Below are 20,768 nucleotides of genomic sequence, written 5' to 3'. Positions count from 1 at the left end.
CGACAAACAATTAAAAACAGTGGATTTTAGTGTTACAAATTCTTCACTTGTTTCTTTCTTGATTTTAGGCAAGTTTAGTAGTGTCGTTACTTGTTTATCGACCAGTATTCTTTCATTTTCGTATCTAGCTTTTAGAGCTTCCCAAGCCAAATTGAAATTATCGTCATTAAGAGCGAACTGTTTTACTATGACGCCTGCTTGACCTTTTGTCTTGTATCGGAGGTGATACAATTTTTGTGCTTTTGATGGTTCTGGATGGTTGATGTAAACGGCTGTAAACATGTCCCGGAAGGACGGCCATTCTTCATAACCTCCATAGAATGTTTCTGTGTCACATGGCGGCAACTCGAGGTGGATGCCCGAACTTGCCTTTTGACTTTCTATTTGTGGCAGCTCTACTCCACTGTGGGGAGTAGGTGCAATTGCTTTAATGAGTTTTAATTGATCGAAGATCATCGCTTTTGTTTCTTCATACTGGTCTAAGCAGTTTTCGTAAATATCGTAAGCCGATGATTTAAAATTTTGAGGTAGTTCTGAATCGTCAGATTCTACTATGGCGTCATGAGCCGCTTGGAGTCGTGTCCAAAAATTATTAAGATTTATAATTTTGATTTCTAGTAACGATTCCGAGTTTTCGTGAATCGGTGAGGAGGCAAATCTAGTGCAGAATCTTATTAAACTGTCACTTTGTGAAATGAATTTAGCAACCTGATTTGAGCGTGTAGCTCCTGCAGGTGTATTTTGATTGGTGTCGTTATTAACCATTTTTGCGAAATAATAATTTTTTTTTTTTATATTTTAGTTTTTATATTTTAGTTTTTTATTTATCAAAATTTTTGATGTCCGAATGATTTTATTTTTAGGTACACCCTAATAATTGGCTTATTTGTACTTGTTTTTGTGCAATTGAGAGCTCGTCGAGGAGATCAATATGCTTTGTACTTATGCTTTTTCTTATATTCTTAAGCAATTGAGAGCTCGTTAGAGAGATCAATTCGCTTTTTGTACGCAATCCTGCTTGTTTTTGTTTGCCAAAGAACAAGAGGTATTGCCGTATAGTTGCCAAACTGGACTTTGGATATTTGTTTGTACTAATATGTGTCACAGGCAGATTCTTTGCCATGTGTTTGTATATAAATGTAAATATATTTGTTTGAAAAAATGAGAGCGAGATTTAAAACGGAATTGAAAAAAAAGTGTTTTTCCTTTTTTTTTCGTTCTGCTCTTATGTATTAGACCCGGCGTCTAATATGCAATATAGATCTATGTACATATATAACCATGTAGGTTATATATATTTTGTTTCTGTTTTTATATTTTCAAATATTTCTTTTCGCAATTGTTTTATATGGTTATGCTTATGCACTTATGTAAGTAAGTATGTACATATATATTTTTGTTATTGAATTTAGAATATAAGTATATGGAAAGATATGTATGTATGCCTGTTTTTTGTGTTGCTTTTTATGCTTTGATTTTAATTTTTGTATTCGCTTAATAATTTAAAGCAATCCTGCTTATTACTTAATCAAGTATTGTTGGAGGGTTAATTGTGTTAAGACCACACGAAGGCAATCGTACTTATGTACATATATAAGCATTCAATTAATATTTATTAAATTATACATATTTAATGCGTTAAGCGGTATTGGTTTTTTGCTTTTACCGTGTTTTGAATTTTTTTCTTTTTTTTTTTTCAATACCCACTGTAGGGTGTAATGTCACCGGCTGATTGTTTGCCGTCTATATATACTATGTTCGCACTACGAAGAGAGCGCGAAGGCGAAATAAATAATGTGCACGTACGAGTATTCTCCCGTATGCACTTTGTATATATTATTGTATGTAAATATATATAGATATTATAATATATAAATACTAAAGGGAATCAATACAACTCACTCTCCGCCAGGGGACTATGAGGGTATGTCTGTATGTGGATATTGTACGTGCGTGTGCTTGTGCTTGTGCTTTTGGTTTTCTCTTCCAGTCCTTTGCTGTGCTTGTTGTTGCTTGATGTTCTCAGTTTCTGTATGATTATTTCGCGCCCGCTCTTTGCAGTTATGTATTTGTTGGTTTTTCTTGCGATTCGCGCTCGCAAAACATTATTTTAGTTTTGCATTTCGCGCCCGCTCTTTTATTATAGTTTTATTGTTTTGCACTGCACTTTTATGTATGTTTGTATGTATATATGTACATATATTTATTTTACTGATCGCGCCCGCATTATGTTTTTTGTGTCTGTAAAGTGTTATATATTTTGTTTTCGTAAGTTTATGTTTTTGTCACCGCAGTTTTGTTTATTGCATCCATACATATGTATATTCATATATGTATTTTTGCCGAGTCACCACACTTTTTTGCTTTTTGTTTTGTATGTTACTTTTGTTTTTTAAGCTTTTTTGTTTGTTTATATATTTTTTTTGTTCGCCACTGCACTTCTACCGCGCTGCACCAGATATTGTTTTATTTTATTTTTTGTGGTTCGTCTTGTGACTGTAAATTTGTAGTGCCTGTCTTTTAGGCTCGAAGGACCATGTTTAAGTTGATAATAATACTAACCACTTTCGCACTTAAATAAAGATGCACACACGTTTTAAATGTATAATCATTTTAATTTATTGTCTACTTAAGACGTATGTACAATGTATACAAAATATAAAGTATTCGAAAACCGAATGTATGAAGCGAGTGAATATGATTCGCAAACCGGACCGCTGAGCGATGATAGAAGATATTGATGTGGCGCGTAGAAATCGAAAAAGTTGAGGGTCGAATTATCCTGGCGAATTGTTTAGGACGAAGGTTGATGTGCGCAGTGTGTCGAACGAATGTACGTATGCGGATAGTGAGTAAACGAATTGTGATGTGCGGCTTATGTAGATCGAATCGTGCGCTTTCCCTTCTGCCCATCCTTTTTGTTGAGTGGTTTGATTGATGTGGTGAGTTGTATTATAATGTCGTCAGCTGTGGTGAACTAAGCTTTCTTAGTAGTGTGCGCCCGTTTTTCCCAGTAGAGTGGGTGGATGCTTAACTCATTTAAACAGTAACCTTCCTTCTTCCTCTGACGGCCAGCTTCTTAAGGTCTTCATACTCGTGCTTTTTCTATTCTGCATATGCGTCACCCTTCTCTCTTCAACTCCCGGTATCTATCTAACCCCCCGCGCTTGTTGTAGTCAATTGCAACATTGCGAGGTAGACTGCCCGCTTTCACTTCACTGCGACAGGACATTGTTCCAGCTGTTCTTTCATCCTTTTCTCAAACCAATGGTTTCGCTTGCAGCTATATTTAAATAACTTGAAAGGCCATCCACTGTTCCCTTATACCGAGTTGCTGATGAGTGCTCTCAGAGAGCAGGAGTGAAAGTCGAGTAGAAACCGTTTAGCTGTCGGTGATGGTTTTAGCTTCTCGACGTCGTACCTTCTCTGTGTTTGTTGACCTGCTGTACAGAGGCGGGCGCGTATCATAAACCGCTCTAGCTCATAAAAGGCAATTTTGGTCATTTCACCCCTCTCCTACGTCTTGGCGTGGGCAAAGATCAGTGTATGCCAAAATCATACCCATTATTACGTTTGTTTATGTTGTCAGGTCTTTTGATAAAACTAAAGCTTTGTAGCTTCACTTGTGTCTAATACTTGCATATAGCATTTTATATTTTTTCAATTAATCTCAAAGTTCAAAATACGCGTCCCAAATACAAATTTCTCTATTATTATTCAAGTTATCGCTTGTATGGACGGACGGATGGCAAAGACTGACAATCACAATTGAATTCGTATCGTCATCCTGAAGAATTTGATATATTTAGCTCAGTTTTAAGTGTTACCAGCTATTATTAGGTTAACAATTCTGCTGTACTCTCTCTGTATACAAATTTCAGAGATTGGTACGTGAGATATTGGAATAAAATTTATAATGATGAATATTATAATTTTGATGGTAATATTACCATTAACAGAAGAAAGTAACTTGGTAAATAGATTGATTTATCAGATGACCGTAAATTAAGTTAACTAAGGTGGTAGAACGGGCAAGTCAAAGCTCAGTGCAAAGTAGGGACGCGCCATAAAAATAATGACAAAATGACATGAATGGTTTTTCTGCATTCCTGAATTTAAAACTTAATGTGATTTTACAATTCTCTAAGCGAAAAGAATATTCGTTAAAAAATCTTACCAAGGCTGAGGATTGTTTTGTAGCAAACGAAAATCGTACTACTACAAGAATGGTATGGAAAAGCTGAAAATCAATTTAATCGAAGATGAACCGATCTTGATGACATTTATAGTATATTGAATTTTAAAATGAAGTTTTGTTAAAAATTCGGATTCGCGTAAACCCCACTTTTCGAATTTTCCAATCATACGCCTGATTTATATATATAAATAAAAATGAATTTTATCAAGATTATTTAATTTATTTATTGTGTAAATATACATTTTTCGTTTATTTTAAAAAATCTGTTATTTACAACTCGTTTAAGCAAAACAAAAGATTTCAATTATGCGACAAACTCGTCAAACCTTCAAAGTAAATACATTCAAGTATCAAGAGAGAGAATCTTCCAAAATAAGAGAAATTATGAGACTTATAATGAGCTTTTATATAGAAGAAATATTCGAATCAGTTATTTGTGTATTTATTTAAAATATAAAAGTTTGAAAGCTCAAACTATATTTTTAAGCTTAGGTTCGTTTAACTATCGTCTCTTATCCAAAACTGCTACTGAGTTATGGTTGTTGTAAAAGTTTGAGCAAAGTACAACCTGCTGAGCAGGTTTTGTTTTAGCACAACAGTGTTCAATCTGCAATCGACGTCTTGTCTTTAGTCTTCCAGAGATATCGTTGGCATCGTGTGCCAAGTGGCTTAGTTCGCTGAAATTATATACATTGAAAATCGTGTTTCTGTAGTTCGATACGTGAAAACTTTTAAGGTAGTCTTTTTTAACATTGTTAGTTAGGTAAATGTACATAAGCAATGGGTTTAGTACTAAAAAACGTAATTTTTTCTAACTCCAGTTTCAGAGTTTACATGTCAAAATTAAAACTTTCTTTATTTTTATGTGCATACTTTAACATCAATTAGGTATATAACAAAATGACTTGGTCTACCCATATGTATTTCTATATATCAAAAACGTGAAACCAATTCAATGTACTTAGGTATAATCGCGTATAATTTGCGAGTATGTGAACGTAATCTTGTGTTTGTGAGCATTGATGTATGTATGAATGGGTTAGTTCCATTTCGAAAATAATCGTTATATATGTATGTATCCATATACATACATACTGTACATGTTATTAGTTAATAATAACTGATATTGGAATTAAATAGAGTCCGGTTAATACGCGTAAACGTTTTTCCTGCCTCTTTCTACATATATATGGATATGTATAGTATATACATATGTATACATAAGTATTTGTATGCAAGAGAGTTCATGTATAACCAAGCGTGTTGTACAGTTTTTCTGATACACTCTAAATTAACGCAAGTATATGTTATACAAAATTTTACCCATCTGTATATAAATACATATATGTATATACATATATCATGCATTTTCCTTATATACATATGTATGTACATAAGTGTTTACAATTGCGAAGTATTTCGAGAGGTGCATTTTGTTTATTCATTTAGTTGGCAACATAGCGAATACAAGTGCATGTACATGTGTAACTCATAATACTACTTACTGTTAACATATTTATGTATTTACTCTTCAGTATAAATATGTATTACATATACATATTCACGAATACGATAATTATTATTTATGCTTGTGTGTTAACATACATACATATGTATATTATATCATATAAATGTACATATCTGTGTAGATATATTTGAAATGCTTCTTGATCACCTTGGAATAAAAAATAATTGCATGCCACTTTTGTTCGATCTTGGCTTTCTTCTGTGTCGCTTCTTTACACATTCATAACTCTTTGCGAATCCACAAATGCATTTATACATATTTGCAACAAAGACTTATTCTGCTAAAATATATATTTTATGCGTTTTTTATTGATAAGGAGCCACATATTTGTGTTTTGTACAATACCTTAAAAATATAAAACTCCACAAAAAAGTGAATCATTACCTCGAAGGAAACGTGATTAGGATACGAAAGGTTTAATTACAGATATAAAACGCTATATTTTCAAATAAAAATCGCATGAGTTTTCATTAGCATACTTATGCCCATTTAAATATAATATATTCATAATTTCGCAATGTTACAAACGACTCTTTTAATCACGTACTTATTTTATACAGATTTGCGACCCCGGTCAAGGTAGTAAATTTTATATGTATAAATGGAAGTACATATTTGTATGTGTGTGATCAACGGTTTATGGACCTTGTACTGATTGTACATACATATGTATATAATTCAATGAGTACTCATAAATTAATATATTATATATAATATATTGTTTACATAGAGAGAAGGTTTAAATATATACATAGATACGTTTATATACATAACTATGGTTGAATTTGCATTTGTAATTAAATATATGAATTAACATTTAGTTTCCATTTAATTATTTTGAAAACCTTTAATCAAATCAAATTTTGCCTTTAGTAATAAATTCTATCGGGCCTTTTTATTATGAATGACTGAGTGATGTAACAAAGTTTATAACACGTAACACCCAGAAGGAAACGCCGGAAACCCTATAAAATTTATACATGCATATATAAGTATACATTGTGAAAGGAAAAGTACCCGGAAATTGTAAATAAAGCGCAAAATATTTAATTAATTATCAATACTAATTTTGTCGCCTTCAAAGGAATCCTCACCATATATAATACACTTATGCCAACTTTTCCAGCCCTTGAAAGACTTTTCATAAGAGTTCTTTGGGATGGCCTTCAGCTCCTTGAGCGAATTTTGTTTTATATTATCGACCGACTGAAAACGGGTTCCATTCCGGTGATTGTTGTATGTCAAACTCGTAAACCCATGTCTCATCGGAAGTTATGATGCTATCCATGAATGTGAGGGGGCCTGTTTACGGTACTCTTTTTGAAAAAAAAAAATCACTTTTATCGGGACGAGTCGAGCAAGAACACCTCTCATACTCAAAGATCAGATGTCGAGCTCTCTTGCCATATCTCTAACATTTCCCTGGCGATTTTTAAGCACCATATCTTTCACTTTTTTAATATTTTCATCAGTTTAAAAGGTCGAAGTTCGTCCAGAATTAGTCATGTCTTCAACAATCTCCCGATTTGAACGCTTTGTACCACTCGTAGGCTTGTGTTTTTGATAAAAATAAATCAAAGACTTTTCTAACATTCGCAATAATTCCACACACGGAATTTGGTTAGAAATAGAAATTTTGAGGCAAATTATAATAATTATTAAACTATTGTAAAAATCGCAACGCACTACTGACGAGATGAGCCGATATACATACTTATGTATATCAAAATAGCTTTTGATTTTAAAATTTAAAATTTGATTTTAGTTCAAAATTTTATCCGGTGAATATTATATGTCTTCTGTTCACCAAGCGTTACTCTACAGGAAATCGAAAAAACTATACCCGTTGCTCAAAAAAACTGGCAGCATTTGTTGTGCAACCCTGCGCTAACATGTCGTGTAATAGCGCTATGGTTCTTTCTTATCGAATTTATTTACCTTTTACTTTTTGTTTTCTAAAAATTACTATAATTAATTTAACGTTTTAAGTTTTAAGTACATATGCAAACTGAAAGAAGAAATTAGTATTTCAATTTGTAATTTAAACCATTCACAATATGTAGCATAACTGGTATCCGCATACTCTTTTGCACGAATTTAACTCCATAACTTTGTTGTTGCTCTGACATGCAATTTCTTTACAAAAGAGCAGAAACGAGCAAAGAAATGGGAAATCGAAATATTGAGCTCACTTGCAACATGTTGCTGCAGAGTATAACAGTTTTATTCACCCAAACACCACAAACAGCTGGTTTGTATCACTTAACTAATCGAGATAGATATACTTATAAGTAAGTTCCAAATTAAGATACAATACCGTTATTAGGTAGAAAAGATCGGTTTTGAAAGGCAACCTGCGTGCTTCGAAAAGTTTTCAAAAATGGCTGTTATCCCTCCTCCTAATAGTTTGAATGTACATATGGACATATCTTCTAAATGTCTGTTATCTTGGTCCATATATGTGAAATTTTAATCATATGAATTGATCCGCGCCTGCCGTGGGTGAAACCCCTTGACGTTAGTAATTATATATATTATATTACTAGCTGACCCCGCAGCCGTTGTCCTGCGTGAAATTATGTGTTTTGAAATGAAAAGAAAGTTAAATTTAACGTTGCATTTTTTTTTTTCAATGTAACGCAGCTTGATATACTAAATTTTTTGGTTTTTGTTCCGGTATACAGAAAAGATGGTTTTCCAACTCGTGAGTACGCCACGTATATCTGACCGTGTTAAAAACAGAGCATTTCCAAATTTATGCTACACATTATGCGACTATCCTTGTCTCCTGTTGATTCTCATCTCAAATGCAATTTTCACTGGAAACGGAATAGTTTTGAGACGCAAATTATGCGGTGGCATACCAAGCCTCTCCAAAGAATTTAGAAATACCACTGGATAATTCACGGCGTCGTCTTCATTGTCAAGACGAACCATCGATTTGTATGAGCGCAAGTCTCGCAGAATTTGTCTTTGAATCTTCCAGTTTAAGTCAACAATATCGGCATTTTTGGCAGCTAACATTGCGCGTACACTTAAGGAATCGTAGTTACGATAATTTGGCCAATGTCCGAACATTTGTGATGAGTTATCTTTCGTGAGTTGATAAACGGCAGATGTAATTGATATCAAACTACCGGAAGTATCACCCGGAATTGATCCATTTCCAATTTTTAGCGAAGACGATGTAAAATGTCTTCGGCAATTTCATTTGTGTTCGTATCGCATAATAGACGCGGATTTGAAGGCTGAGGTGTCGAAATGATTATCGCGAAAAGTGTGCGAACTTCATTTGCAGCTTCTCAAAAAGCTGCACACACAGTACGCAATGACTCAAATGAAATTGAACCGTGTACATTTATCAATAGCAATAGGTAAAAACAATCGTCGTTTTTCGGTTGGATTGTGTAAATTCGTCCTAATGCATTAGTTGATAACACACCTGGATGTCCATCTACTGTTTGGCCTTGCTTTCTGTCTAAACATTTCTTTGACGATGCAATCTATGTATAATATGAAGGTATTTCCGAATGTCCCTGGGTTGAACACTCTTTGGCCATTCTCCAAATTAACTGCGAGACGCACAACAGTCGGAAAACGTTCATGAATTGCTAAATTAAATATCCTAAAAAGCGCTTTATTGCAGTTCACGTATCGACCGTATCGTATTGCTTCCTTTGGCGACGTATGTATTTACAAACGTATTTTATCGATTACACCAAACTGCAATACTCAACATTGATATGAGGTTAGAATGTGAATTAGATAATAGTGGTGAATATAGTACGATCCATGTGTTGTCAACTTCGATATTCATTCTTCTAAATTGGATGCTGAATGTTCTGCCATTGTCGTCTGGTGAGCAACGCCGATAGAGTGGATATCCATCATTTCTAGTTTGTGTTTCCGAAAGAAAAGCACGTGGATACTGTTTCATGCATTTATTGTGAGACATACAAACCGAAGTGGGATTGTGGTGTCCGCAAGGTCCATGAAGCTTATTGGTTTTCATCATTTCGTATAATACTGGATCTTTCCTTGCATCAGGAATTTCGGCATGATTGAATGATTTCATCAATTTAATCTGGTGTAACCACAATCCACCATCCAAAGAAGAATGTGTGCAGGCGCAAACCTTTTTTTTGCCACTCAACAGAGTACATCTAGCATCTAACAGCACATACATATGTACGTTGCTTCAAGATAAGGTCCATCGAAGCTGTTGCTTGAAAAGTCTTGCTGTGTCATCGTGACGATCGCTTGCTGATTGACCGCGATCCATAATACCGCGCGTATGTCATCGCATCCTGGGAGTACTCGGTCATGTGCCTTGGGCTGCTAATGTATGTTGATGCCAAAAAGAAAGTCGACCGATATTAGCACGATCTCTTCGTGGCATCGTTTACAATCTGTAATTGATCACTTTGTGTGCAACGCATATAACATTTTCACTGAATAATTTTCAAAAATTTTTGAAGCAAACGACAAATTTGAACGATTCAAATAATTGAAAAACATAACAAAAAATATTGAAAAAAAAATTGTATTGAAAAAATTAACTTTTTGGAATTGTCCAATTTTCCCACTTTTCCTCATGAAAAGCATACAGGTTTTTTATTTCTTAACCTTCCCCGATCCCCACAGAACATTACCTGAAAATTTCATCAAGATTCAGTCGTTCTCTCAGCATTTCTAATAAACAAACATTCATTCGTTTGTATGGGAAAAAGAAGAGGGCTGGTTTTAGGGGGTTTCCGGCAATTATTCGAACTTTTCTTGCCGTAAAAACCATCCTTGAACCTCAACGAACATTTTAAAAAAAGAATTGGCAAAATTGGTCTAGGCGTTTTTGAGTTATGCGCTTACCAACACATTTTGCGATTCATTTTTATATATAAGATATTCAATTTCGTTTCCCTTTTCCCTCATATTCCTAATATATTAAATTTAGCTACTTTGGTTGAGTATATATCACATTCATACAACATTGAATTTAATTAGGTTTATTTTAATACGCACATATGAAGCAGAATATATTTAGTGGAAAAGTGAATCTAAGGCATATAATATATGTAAGTTAGTTCTCGTTTTCTTCTAATAATGAATACTGAATTCTTTCGCAACATTTTTTAACATAAATTTCTGTCAGCACCTGTATATATTTTCTCGTCTTTGATCCTTGCAAATCGATAGTATCGTTACATAGTTAGTTACGATAGTTCGGTTACACCCGAACTTAGAGCCTTTCCTTACATGTTAATGATATAGTTTTTAACACTATGACAAAAATATGATAGTTGGAAACTACGAGTACTAATACCACGTTGTTTTAATTTAAAATTTCTAGGAAGTGGCAATGCAAGGCCGAAGGCACACTTTTTGTACGAAGCTCTACAGTACATATTTACGGAAATGGTGTAAGTAACATATTCTTAATCTTTTGTTTTTGATTTCAGGAAATTTACATAATTTTTAAATTTAATTCGTAATTCGTTACATAATACAAAAAAAATAAAATTTCAGTGAAAATTTCGTGACATTTTGTTTTTCAAATAGTTATAATCGAAAAAAGTCTTTGTCCAAGTCTTAAGGAATTGGTTCTCAAAGACTTGTATACAATTTCATGACGATCGGTTGAATAGGTTTCGAGAAATTTTGCCAACCGTTTTCGAGAAAAACGTGTTTAATATTTGTCATTTTATCTTTCCTGCTACTTGTTTGATATTTTTTTGTTTTCAAAAATTATATATTCTGCTCTATAGGGGAAGGTCTGGACTGATTGCATTAACTTTTGACATTATTCAAGCATACTCGAGAACATATCTCCACAATATTTTAGTAAAATAATTAACGCATTGACCGATATATTCAACGTAAAGTCTGCTGGAAGAACAAAAATCAGTATATGTAGAACGACATACAATACACAATAATTCCAAAATTATACGTTCACTTAATTTGCTAAAATATCATACTCATTGTCTGATATACTCGTATACGCTATAAAGCCAATTGGAGGTTTGAAATTCTAACAAAAGGCACTCATAGGTATATAGTATGTGGGCTGCGAGAGGTGTTGAACCAATTTGTTTAAAATTATCAACATATAAATGGTATAAAGTCAACCTGAACTTTGAAAATCTTTATATTAAGTATACGGTGCTTCAAAAAAAAAATTGAATTTTTTTTCAACTCTTATCCCCTTAAATGTTAGTGATTGAGAAAACAAAAATCTTCCCTCAAACCAGGCGCTGTAGCTTAACTCTAAGGAGTCCCTATTTTTTTTTTTAGGTTCCCATACATTTAACATAGGAATTTTCGTTTTTTCATTCAAACTAAAATTTCACCAATTAATTTTCGTTTCTCAAAAATAACCATCACATATTCAGAAAGTTGAATTTTCAAACTTTAAAAATTTCAGAAATTTTAGTTAAAATTTTTCGGTAAAATAAATTTCTGCTTAGGTAACCACATTCAGTATTTGGTGATGTTTGATTTGTATACTGTAAAGCGAAAAACTCAGATGGAAATTTATATCTTATTACATGGAAAGTAAAAAAAATGTTAGGTTAGTGTTATGTACCATTTGGTTGAAATTAGTTCAGTAGTTCCATACATACCTAGGGATGGGCAGTGCAACGCCCATAGTTTAATTTTAATACCGGTTCCCATGAAGCTTTGTCTGATTATTTTGATCGAGAAATCTAATGCTACTGACATTTAGCGCTTGTTATGTGGTGAGAGGGCCTAGCTACTACCCAATTTATAGAATATTGTCCTAAATTTTTAAGTTGATCCGGGTAATATTTTCGGAGATACAGCTTTGAGAACTGGTGCGCTCGGGGCTGGTTACGCCGTCTTTAAAGGAAAATAATTTAAGGCGATCTGTGATGGTTTATTTTGATTTCCGGCAAAACTACTAGCCCTATTAAAAAAAATTATATGGCAGTGGTGTATGAAAAAATCTATATCTTTTATACAGATACTTTTATCACATAACCATCAAATTTATTTAAAAAATGCATATAACCAAAAGTTGGGTTTTTTTATTTTTTTCTTGTACAAGCAGTTTTTTTCGTTCACAAAGTTTTGTGCAAACTTACCTACTTATATCCGAAACACACTCTTTTTATTGAAAATATTTATTTCATCTGCTTATAATATAAATATAATATCGAAAGCAACCTTAATTTTCAAAATTCTTGATTTTTTTAATGTGAGTAGGATTTATGATTGCTAAAATCTCTTACTTCAGATGGTATTAAAAATATATACATTATTATGATAAATTTGCTCAAAATTGGAAAAAGATTCCACTGAACTGAATTAATGATGAAATAAAAGGCAGATTTGAATCTTTTTTTCAGCTTTTAAGCACTAGTCTACTAGTTCCAATCTATACCAGCTATACCAGTGTGACGCATGAAAAAATGGCCGTTTTTTTAATGCCAAAATGATAATTTCCAACCATTCAAAAAGATCGTAGGTCATTGTATAGTAAATGTATTTAAAATACTCAGTTTTAATTTGAAGTCGATAGGTCAATTTGTCGTTGAGTTATGATGTCAGCAATTAAAAAAAAGTCGTTTCGAGAAAAACGCGTTTAAAATTTCACTTATACATATTTATATTTTTTTTGAAAGTGTCACACTGGTATACATACTATATATGTATCAGTCAAAATATTTTTATGAAATTAAGAGGGCCCGTTTTTTGTTATGTCGCTTAACACTGAATCTAAACTCCATTTCCTCAATATAATGATTCAATTCCATAAAATAATAGTTTTTAAAATGACGGATAGTTATGGTATGGTTAATTAATATTACATGTTGCATATTTTTTAGGGATTACTATAGCATTCGCAGTATGCCTCATTATTCTTGGAATCCTGGTTACTTGTGAATTTACAGCGCTAATTAATATAATAATAAATTATCAAGTTGCTCTTCGCCCGGGAAGCCAAACATTTGGATGGTGGGCTAAGCCACCTGTGGAACCGAAAATATCGGTTTACGTTTATAATGTCACAAATGCAAACGAGTTTTTGAATAATGCTTCCAAACCAATTCTTGATGAAGTGGGCCCTTATGTTTACACGTAAGTTTTATATCAATTTCAACCATATTTATATATATAGGTATGTGTATATATTCTTGGAGGACTAAGCGGAAATAATAATTTTTCTATTTCTCTGCTTTGGTTACAATGTAGTTAAAGTATTAATAATTATTTACAATTGTTACTAAAAAATCAAAAGTTGGTGATAATACAGAGTGACAATAAAGCGGTAAAAGAGAAAATAATATATTTTTACATTATTACATTTCAGTACATTAAAAATTATATGTTGTTAAAAATTATAAGTTGGTGATCAGGGTAAAAGTAATTTAGTACTTACGAATCGTTTAATGCTTTTTTATAACATTCAAATAATCTATTAAGATTTTTTGAAAAGTAGTGAACTTTTTACGAACTAGACGAAGCCATTTTTTTCATACAAGTAACAAGTATTTTGGTGCATGTTTACTATGACCAAAAAAATTTCGGTAGAAATATACTAACTAGCTTAATAGATAAAATCTCGTCGTTCTGTATATTTCAAAACATTAGTTTCGTTCTAGCTACAAGCGTTTCTTAATCCAAAAAACTAGCTGATGAAAGCACAAGTTGAGAGTGTAAATAGTTAGTTTCTGTAGAAGAAAGCTATTAAAGCACAATTAAGATACAAAACTTATATATTTTACCTTTAATATACATACGTATATGTGTATATAAGAAAGTGTTATTATTCAGGAAATTACTTTATATGTTTTTTATGTATCTTAGCCCAAAATTCAGAAAACTACCATAGAGTATCTTAAAACTAATCAATTTATTATTTTGATGGTCTTTGGCTTATGCTATTTTGTTTTAAATAAAAGAGTTCGTGACATAATTAGCATACATACACTAAACATTATAATCATTGTTATAATTAAGTAGATAAGACAATTTTGCCTACATTCTTATTTTAATTATAGGTCGACACCATTTTTGTATAGTAAAATTTGTCAATAAATTAATATTTATGTTTATAATCAATAAGTAAAGTTATAAAAAAAATATTTTACGCCTTTTAGAGAGTCATGGGAGAAAGTCAATATTGTTGAAAATGAAAACGGCACATTAAGTTATAATTTGAAAAAAGTTTACATTTTCCGAGAAGATTTGTCATTCGGAATGGAGGATGATGTTGTAATTGTTCCTAATATACCGATGTTAAGTGCAACGTCTCAGAGCAAACACGCAGCTAGGTATATGGTTTTGATGTTTATTCAATTGTCATTTAAATAAGGTAATTTTTATTCACAATTGGCTTTCCAGATTCTTGCGACTTGCCATGGCTAGTATAATGGATATTTTGAAAATAAAGCCGTTTGTTCAAGTCTCTGTTGGTCAGCTGTTATGGGGCTATGAGGACCCACTTCTTAAATTAGCTAAAGATGTTGTACCTAAGGAGCAAAAGCTGCCATATGAAGAATTTGGGTTAATGTACGGTAAAAATGGGACGTCTACCGTAAGTGCAATATATTTCATCTTCCTTCATATATAGTCATAATACAATTCCTTTTCCAGGATCGTATAACAATTTTCACTGGAGTAAATGACATAACACAGTATGGAATAATCGATAAATATAATGGAAGATCATATCTGCCTCACTGGTTAAATGATGACTGTAATAGATTAAATGGAACAGATGGTTCAATATTCCCGCCACACATTGAAAAAAATCGCATTCTATTCGTATACGATAAAGATTTGTGCAGACTTTTACCACTTGTGTTTGAAGAAGAAGTACATATCAAAGAAAGCATCGTTGGGTATAGGTTCACTCCACCCGAAAATGTATTTTCAGACGTTGAAAGGAATCCCGAAAATATGTGTTTCTGTCCAGCAGGACAACCTTCTTGTTCACCAAATGGGCTATTCAATGTTTCCCTTTGTCAATATGGTACTAACATTTAAAATCTTAATACTATTGTATAAAGTATTAATTAAATTTTTATATTAATTTATTAAGATTCCCCAATTATGTTGAGTTTTCCCCACTTTTATTTGGGTGACGAAAGCTTTCTCTCTGAAGTGGACGGAATTTCACCACCCGATAAGGAGAAGCATAAGTTTTTCATTGATGTTCATCCGGTAAGTGAAAATTTTCTCTACATAATATAATACATACATATTTATGTAAAATAACACAATCCAATAACAGAAAGTGTGTACTAAGAATTATCAGAATTTAACTCTTAATGCACACTCTTTCAATATCATTCTCTCATTTCTTTCTTTTTTATTGTATACGTAGTTCAATATACTTATATTTTGAAAAAAAGGGAAGGTATTCGACAACTTTCCACGAAAATTTAGTTTATTCCAAATGATGCTTCCTACGAGTTGTTAAAATGCTGAGTGAATCGCAAATTTTATTTGCACTATTAAAGGATAGAACAATAAACACATTGACTTTATTTTCATAATACACTCGCGCCCAACTTATACATATAATCAGTGTAACTTAAAAGCATACCGTATACAAAAGATTACAAGAAATAACTTCTACAAAAAAGCTGATGCATGCTCCTTATCAGTTCTTCGCTGCCGTGTTTGAATAGCTCGATCGGCAATCCATCAGTCCCCACCGCTTTGTTGTTCTTCAGACGGGTAATTGCTATTCGAACTTCGTCATGGTCGGGCAATGGAAAGTCATCGATTGGGGAGTCGGAGAAGTAATCCCACCATAATTTTAGTATGCTCTGGGCATCAGTCATTAGATCACCTCTGGGGGTTTTACAAGAGTTTGCTACGGTCTTGAAACCTTCTGTTAGTCGCCGAAGTCGAAGTGTATGCACGTCTAAAACACTTGAGACGTGTCTTCCGTCTATCACAACATGATCGATCTAGAGAAAACCATATTTCGGGTCCCAGCGAAGTCGATCACCTCAACCCATTTGGAGATGTTTCCTCGTGGTGGTGGATTTTACCGACTGTTGTTCCAAAGATACCTTCTTTGCTCACTAAGCGTGATTTTGACATCGTGACGGGGGTAGCTCTCATAGGTGCGCTCCAGACGCTCATAGAAGGCATCTGTGGTCATATCGTTCTTCTCTTCCGACGAGGCGTGGGCGATAATCAACGACATGTTAAAGAACTTCGTTTTGATCTGGATTTTGGCTAGACGTTCATCCACCGGAGTGAATGAGAGTACTCGGTGATGGAGTCTCTCTCCCACCACGAATCACACACCGAACTTGCGCTCTTTTATATGGCCATATATATATATATATATATATATATATATATTATACGCCTCAGTCCTTGTTCCGTCCATCGCATTTCTTGGACGGCGATGATGTTAGGAAGAAATCAACCAGCTGTGCAGTGGCACCTTCCCAATAAGGGGACCGGACATTCCAGGTGCATGCCCTCAAATCGTTATCCTTAATTCGTTTGTCATGGTCGTCATTCCAGGCTCTTTCTTATTGTTCATTGGTGGCGTTTTTTTACGTGGCTCGACTTCAAACGGATGTTCTTTGCATACCCAGAGAATACTTGGTCAAACACCGAAAGTCGTGACCTGCTTGAGCCATATGTAAAGCATCGTGTTTGGCCACTCCCAAGTGAATGGTGATCAGAAAACTTTCTTCACTTGCGTGAACTTCTGCACATGACTCCATCCCCAAACTCCCTTATACTACTTATAATTATTTTCGTTAATTTAAGAAGTTTTATGCTGGCATATTCAGCAGAGAGTATTATTTTTATATGAAATTGTTTCAAAATATTTTTTACAGTATACCTAAGTAATGTCAAAATTAATGCAATTAGCCCGCCTCTTTCTCTGCCCCAATATACCCTATTAAATGATTTTCGTCTTTCCATTATGTATTATTGGTCTATACCTTGGTCTAAACCTCATATAACTAATGTAATCAATTCCGACACAATTTGAAAGATTATTTGCGCCTAAGAAAAGTTAACACGATCGGTTCCAAAATCACAAATTTTTTTCGAAAAACAGCGTCGCGTTAATGTCTATGAAACAATGCTTTCCGACAACAGATCGGCCAAATTAAAGCAGACCAAAATCAATATTACGTTAGAATTATCTGGTTGGAAGCTTTTTGATCCGGAGACAGCTAGATAGCGTGATGAATTTTTCTATGTCGGAGTCTAGTAGTATAGATAACCATATTTCGGGTCCGGTGAAGTCGATCAGCCTTAACCCATTTGGAAATCTTTCAGCATGTAGGCTGAATTTACCGACCAATGGGCCAAAGATACCTTCTTTGCTCACCATGGCGATAAAGTCACCAAGCACGATTTCGACACCGTGACGGGGGTAGCTCTCTTAGGTGTGCTCTAAGCGTTTATAGAAGACATCCACCATCTTTGACGACGATGATGTCAACCTTTATTCTAACGAGAACATCAACCAGCTGGGTAGAGGCACCTTTTTAATTATGGAGCAGAAGTTCCAGGTGCATGTCCTTAAATCGTATTCCTTAGCATGTTTGTAAGGGTTGTTATCAAAAGGGGTCTCTCATCCGAGGCTGTTTTCTTTTTTTCATTGGTAGCGGTTTTTAGGTGGCGGGTCCCAAAGCAAGCGCTCAATCCAGAGAGGGTATTGTTTTGCTTCTCACTTTAGCTCGACTTCAAACTAATGTTTTTTAGCTACTCAGAGGATACTTGGTCTAAGACCGGAAGTCGTGAACTGCTTGAGCGATATGTGAAAGAATCGTATCTGGCCACTCCCAAGTGAATGACACTCAAAGAGCGTTCCTCACTTGCATGAACTTCTATACATAACTCCATCTTCACTGTATATATAGCAATGATCAGCTTGACGAACTGAGTCGATTATGTCATATCTGTATATATGCGAACTTGTCCCTCAGTAGATACTGATTAGATACTGCTAATTTGCCGGAATCATCCATATCGGATCATTACAGCATATAACTGCCATACAAACTCATCGGTCATACTTTTTGACATCTACCGGTTCAGGGTATTATAGTTTCGGTTCAGCTGAAATTCACGTTTTTTTTCTTGTTTTTTACTTTTTAATTAGAAACAAAAGTGCTTAAATACTAACTTCAACAATAAAATTTTAAATTTATTTCAGACGATGGGAACAACTTTAAGAGCTCGTGCTCGAGTCCAGATCAATTTAGCTGTCAGTCAAGTTTTCGATATAAAACAAGTGGCTAATTTTCCTGATATTGTTTTTCCCATTTTGTGGTTTGAAGAAGGCATAGATGAACTACCGGATGAAATAACCGATTTAATGAGCTTCGCCGCAACCGTGCCGCCAAAAATTCGTTTGGGTATTATAATTGGCCTTTTTTCATTGGGTGCTTTTCTTTTCTCGCTTGCGTTATTCTGCTTAATAAGAAGCTCGAATAGACAAAGCACCCTTCACCTGGAAGGATCTAATTATTTAGCAACAGCACAGTTCGATTTGACAAAAAAGAAAGCTAAAGAGTCGAAATAAAAATATTCTATACTACGCGTATTTTATGTAATTATTAAAAACTTAGATAAGGAAGCGGGATATGTACTATACTTGAATAATTGGGGTTAATATCGCATATTTTTTATAATATTTAACCTGTGTAAATATTGATACTATATGTACATATATACTATTATACTATTGGTACATATGTATGTATATAGTTTTGGGTTTTGTTTCCCTAATATAATTTTTTTATAAGAAACATATTTAGCTTTGGAAGCATTTTTTACGAAAGTATTGAGCAGACAAGAGTAATCAATCATTGGTTTTCAAAATTTTTTTCATCTCTTTATTTCGAATAATAAAAAAAAAAAAAATATAGTAAAAAAATTTGAATGATTGAATTTTATTAATAGATTCTTTTCAAAACCAGATAAGACCACACAATTTTTTTACAGAAAATGTTCGTATTTAATGGGACTGCTCATTTTTTAATATTCAAGACTGAATAGAAAACTTTTTTTTGTCGCAACAATGCTTTTTGGTAAAAAATATAAACACAGGGAACATACCTAAGTATTTGATGTCCATATTGTTAATTTTTTTAATATAGTAAGTAAATTGAATATAATTGATTAAAGCATATCAAATGGTTCTCCCTGTAGTTAAATTAAGTTATTTTAATATAATGGTAGTCATTTCTATTTCTGTATATGTTTGCAAATATTCGTATATCTAAAAATTAAATCTGGTTTCATAAAAATCTACATAAAAGAATTTCATGCCAAATTAGAGAATTATATGGTTTTAATTATATTATATTGTAATTGCTACATTGCAAAGTTTATTATATGTACATGTCTACTACTTAAAAACTTCCAAAATAATTAAAAATGTATGCATATATTCGTATATATATATATATATTTATAGGCTTATAGTATGTACATAAGAATGCGTATTAGAATATTGTAATACTCAGTAAAAGGAAGCGGGTGTCTGACTCTTTATATTTGTAATATTGTATAATGTTACTCATGTGTATTGAAAAGGTAGTCTTAAATATTTGTAGTAAATTTTGTTTTGGGGTTATGCTTTGTGTTTATCTAGAATAAATATTGTTTAACTTATTTTATTTTCTTGTTTTTTTTTTTTTGTTTTTAGACAAAAATATATATATAATATCTATCGCACAGCTAAGTAAACACCTTGGTGTTACCATTCATTAAATTTAAAAAAGAGATAAGTCAAACAACTATTCAAAAGTAAAGTTTTCGAGATACTTCCAATTTGGGACATCTATTTGTATTATAAAAATATCCGCTTATTATGATATACCAAAATCACTGAATATTGCTGATTTTGTTTCTTCCTGATAATCAATGAAACGACTGACCCGTTGAGGCGGGATTTTTACTGGCGTACATAGTACATAATATTGAAAGTGGGAGGCGGGCGAGCGCTCATTGTGCTGTCAAATTGATAACCATATTAAGTTTTACCTAGCAACTCCGTGAATTTAGTGAAAGACCTAATTA

The 20,768-nt window shown here is 33.2% G+C and overlaps 1 protein-coding gene across 2 annotated transcripts; it reads left to right on the top strand.

Moving 5' to 3' along the window:
- Positions 1-4,738: 4,738 nt before the first annotated feature.
- Positions 4,739-20,365, top strand: LOC105228331 (scavenger receptor class B member 1). 2 transcript variants are annotated; one of them, XM_049451331.1, is made up of 8 exons: positions 4,739-4,934; positions 11,074-11,143; positions 13,574-13,826; positions 14,849-15,022; positions 15,093-15,285; positions 15,345-15,723; positions 15,793-15,914; positions 18,898-20,365. In XM_049451331.1, the coding sequence occupies exons 2-8, from the start codon at positions 11,083-11,085 to the stop codon at positions 19,264-19,266; spliced, it is 1,551 nt and encodes a 516-aa protein (XP_049307288.1). In that variant the 5' UTR covers positions 4,739-4,934; positions 11,074-11,082; the 3' UTR covers positions 19,267-20,365. The 2 variants fall into 2 exon arrangements, with proteins under 2 accessions (XP_049307288.1, XP_049307289.1); XM_049451332.1 differs by having other exon boundaries at positions 4,840-4,961.
- Positions 20,366-20,768: the final 403 nt, after the last annotated feature.

This window comes from Bactrocera dorsalis, chromosome 3 (assembly GCF_023373825.1).
Source record: "Bactrocera dorsalis isolate Fly_Bdor chromosome 3, ASM2337382v1, whole genome shotgun sequence".
In the NCBI taxonomy this organism is placed as follows: domain Eukaryota; kingdom Metazoa; phylum Arthropoda; class Insecta; order Diptera; family Tephritidae; genus Bactrocera; species Bactrocera dorsalis.
Note: the sequence above shows the minus strand (reverse complement) of the source record. Positions and strands in the feature narration are given on the sequence as shown.

Coding starts and splice junctions, on each gene's coding strand:
- LOC105228331 (XM_049451331.1), top strand. CDS start 11,083: ATGCAAGGCCGAAGGCACACTTTTTGTACGAAGCTCTACAGTACATAT. Junction 13,827..14,848: donor GTGGGCCCTTATGTTTACAC/GTAAGTTTTATA, acceptor TACGCCTTTTAG/AGAGTCATGGGAGAAAGTCA. Junction 15,915..18,897: donor TTTTCATTGATGTTCATCCG/GTAAGTGAAAAT, acceptor AATTTATTTCAG/ACGATGGGAACAACTTTAAG.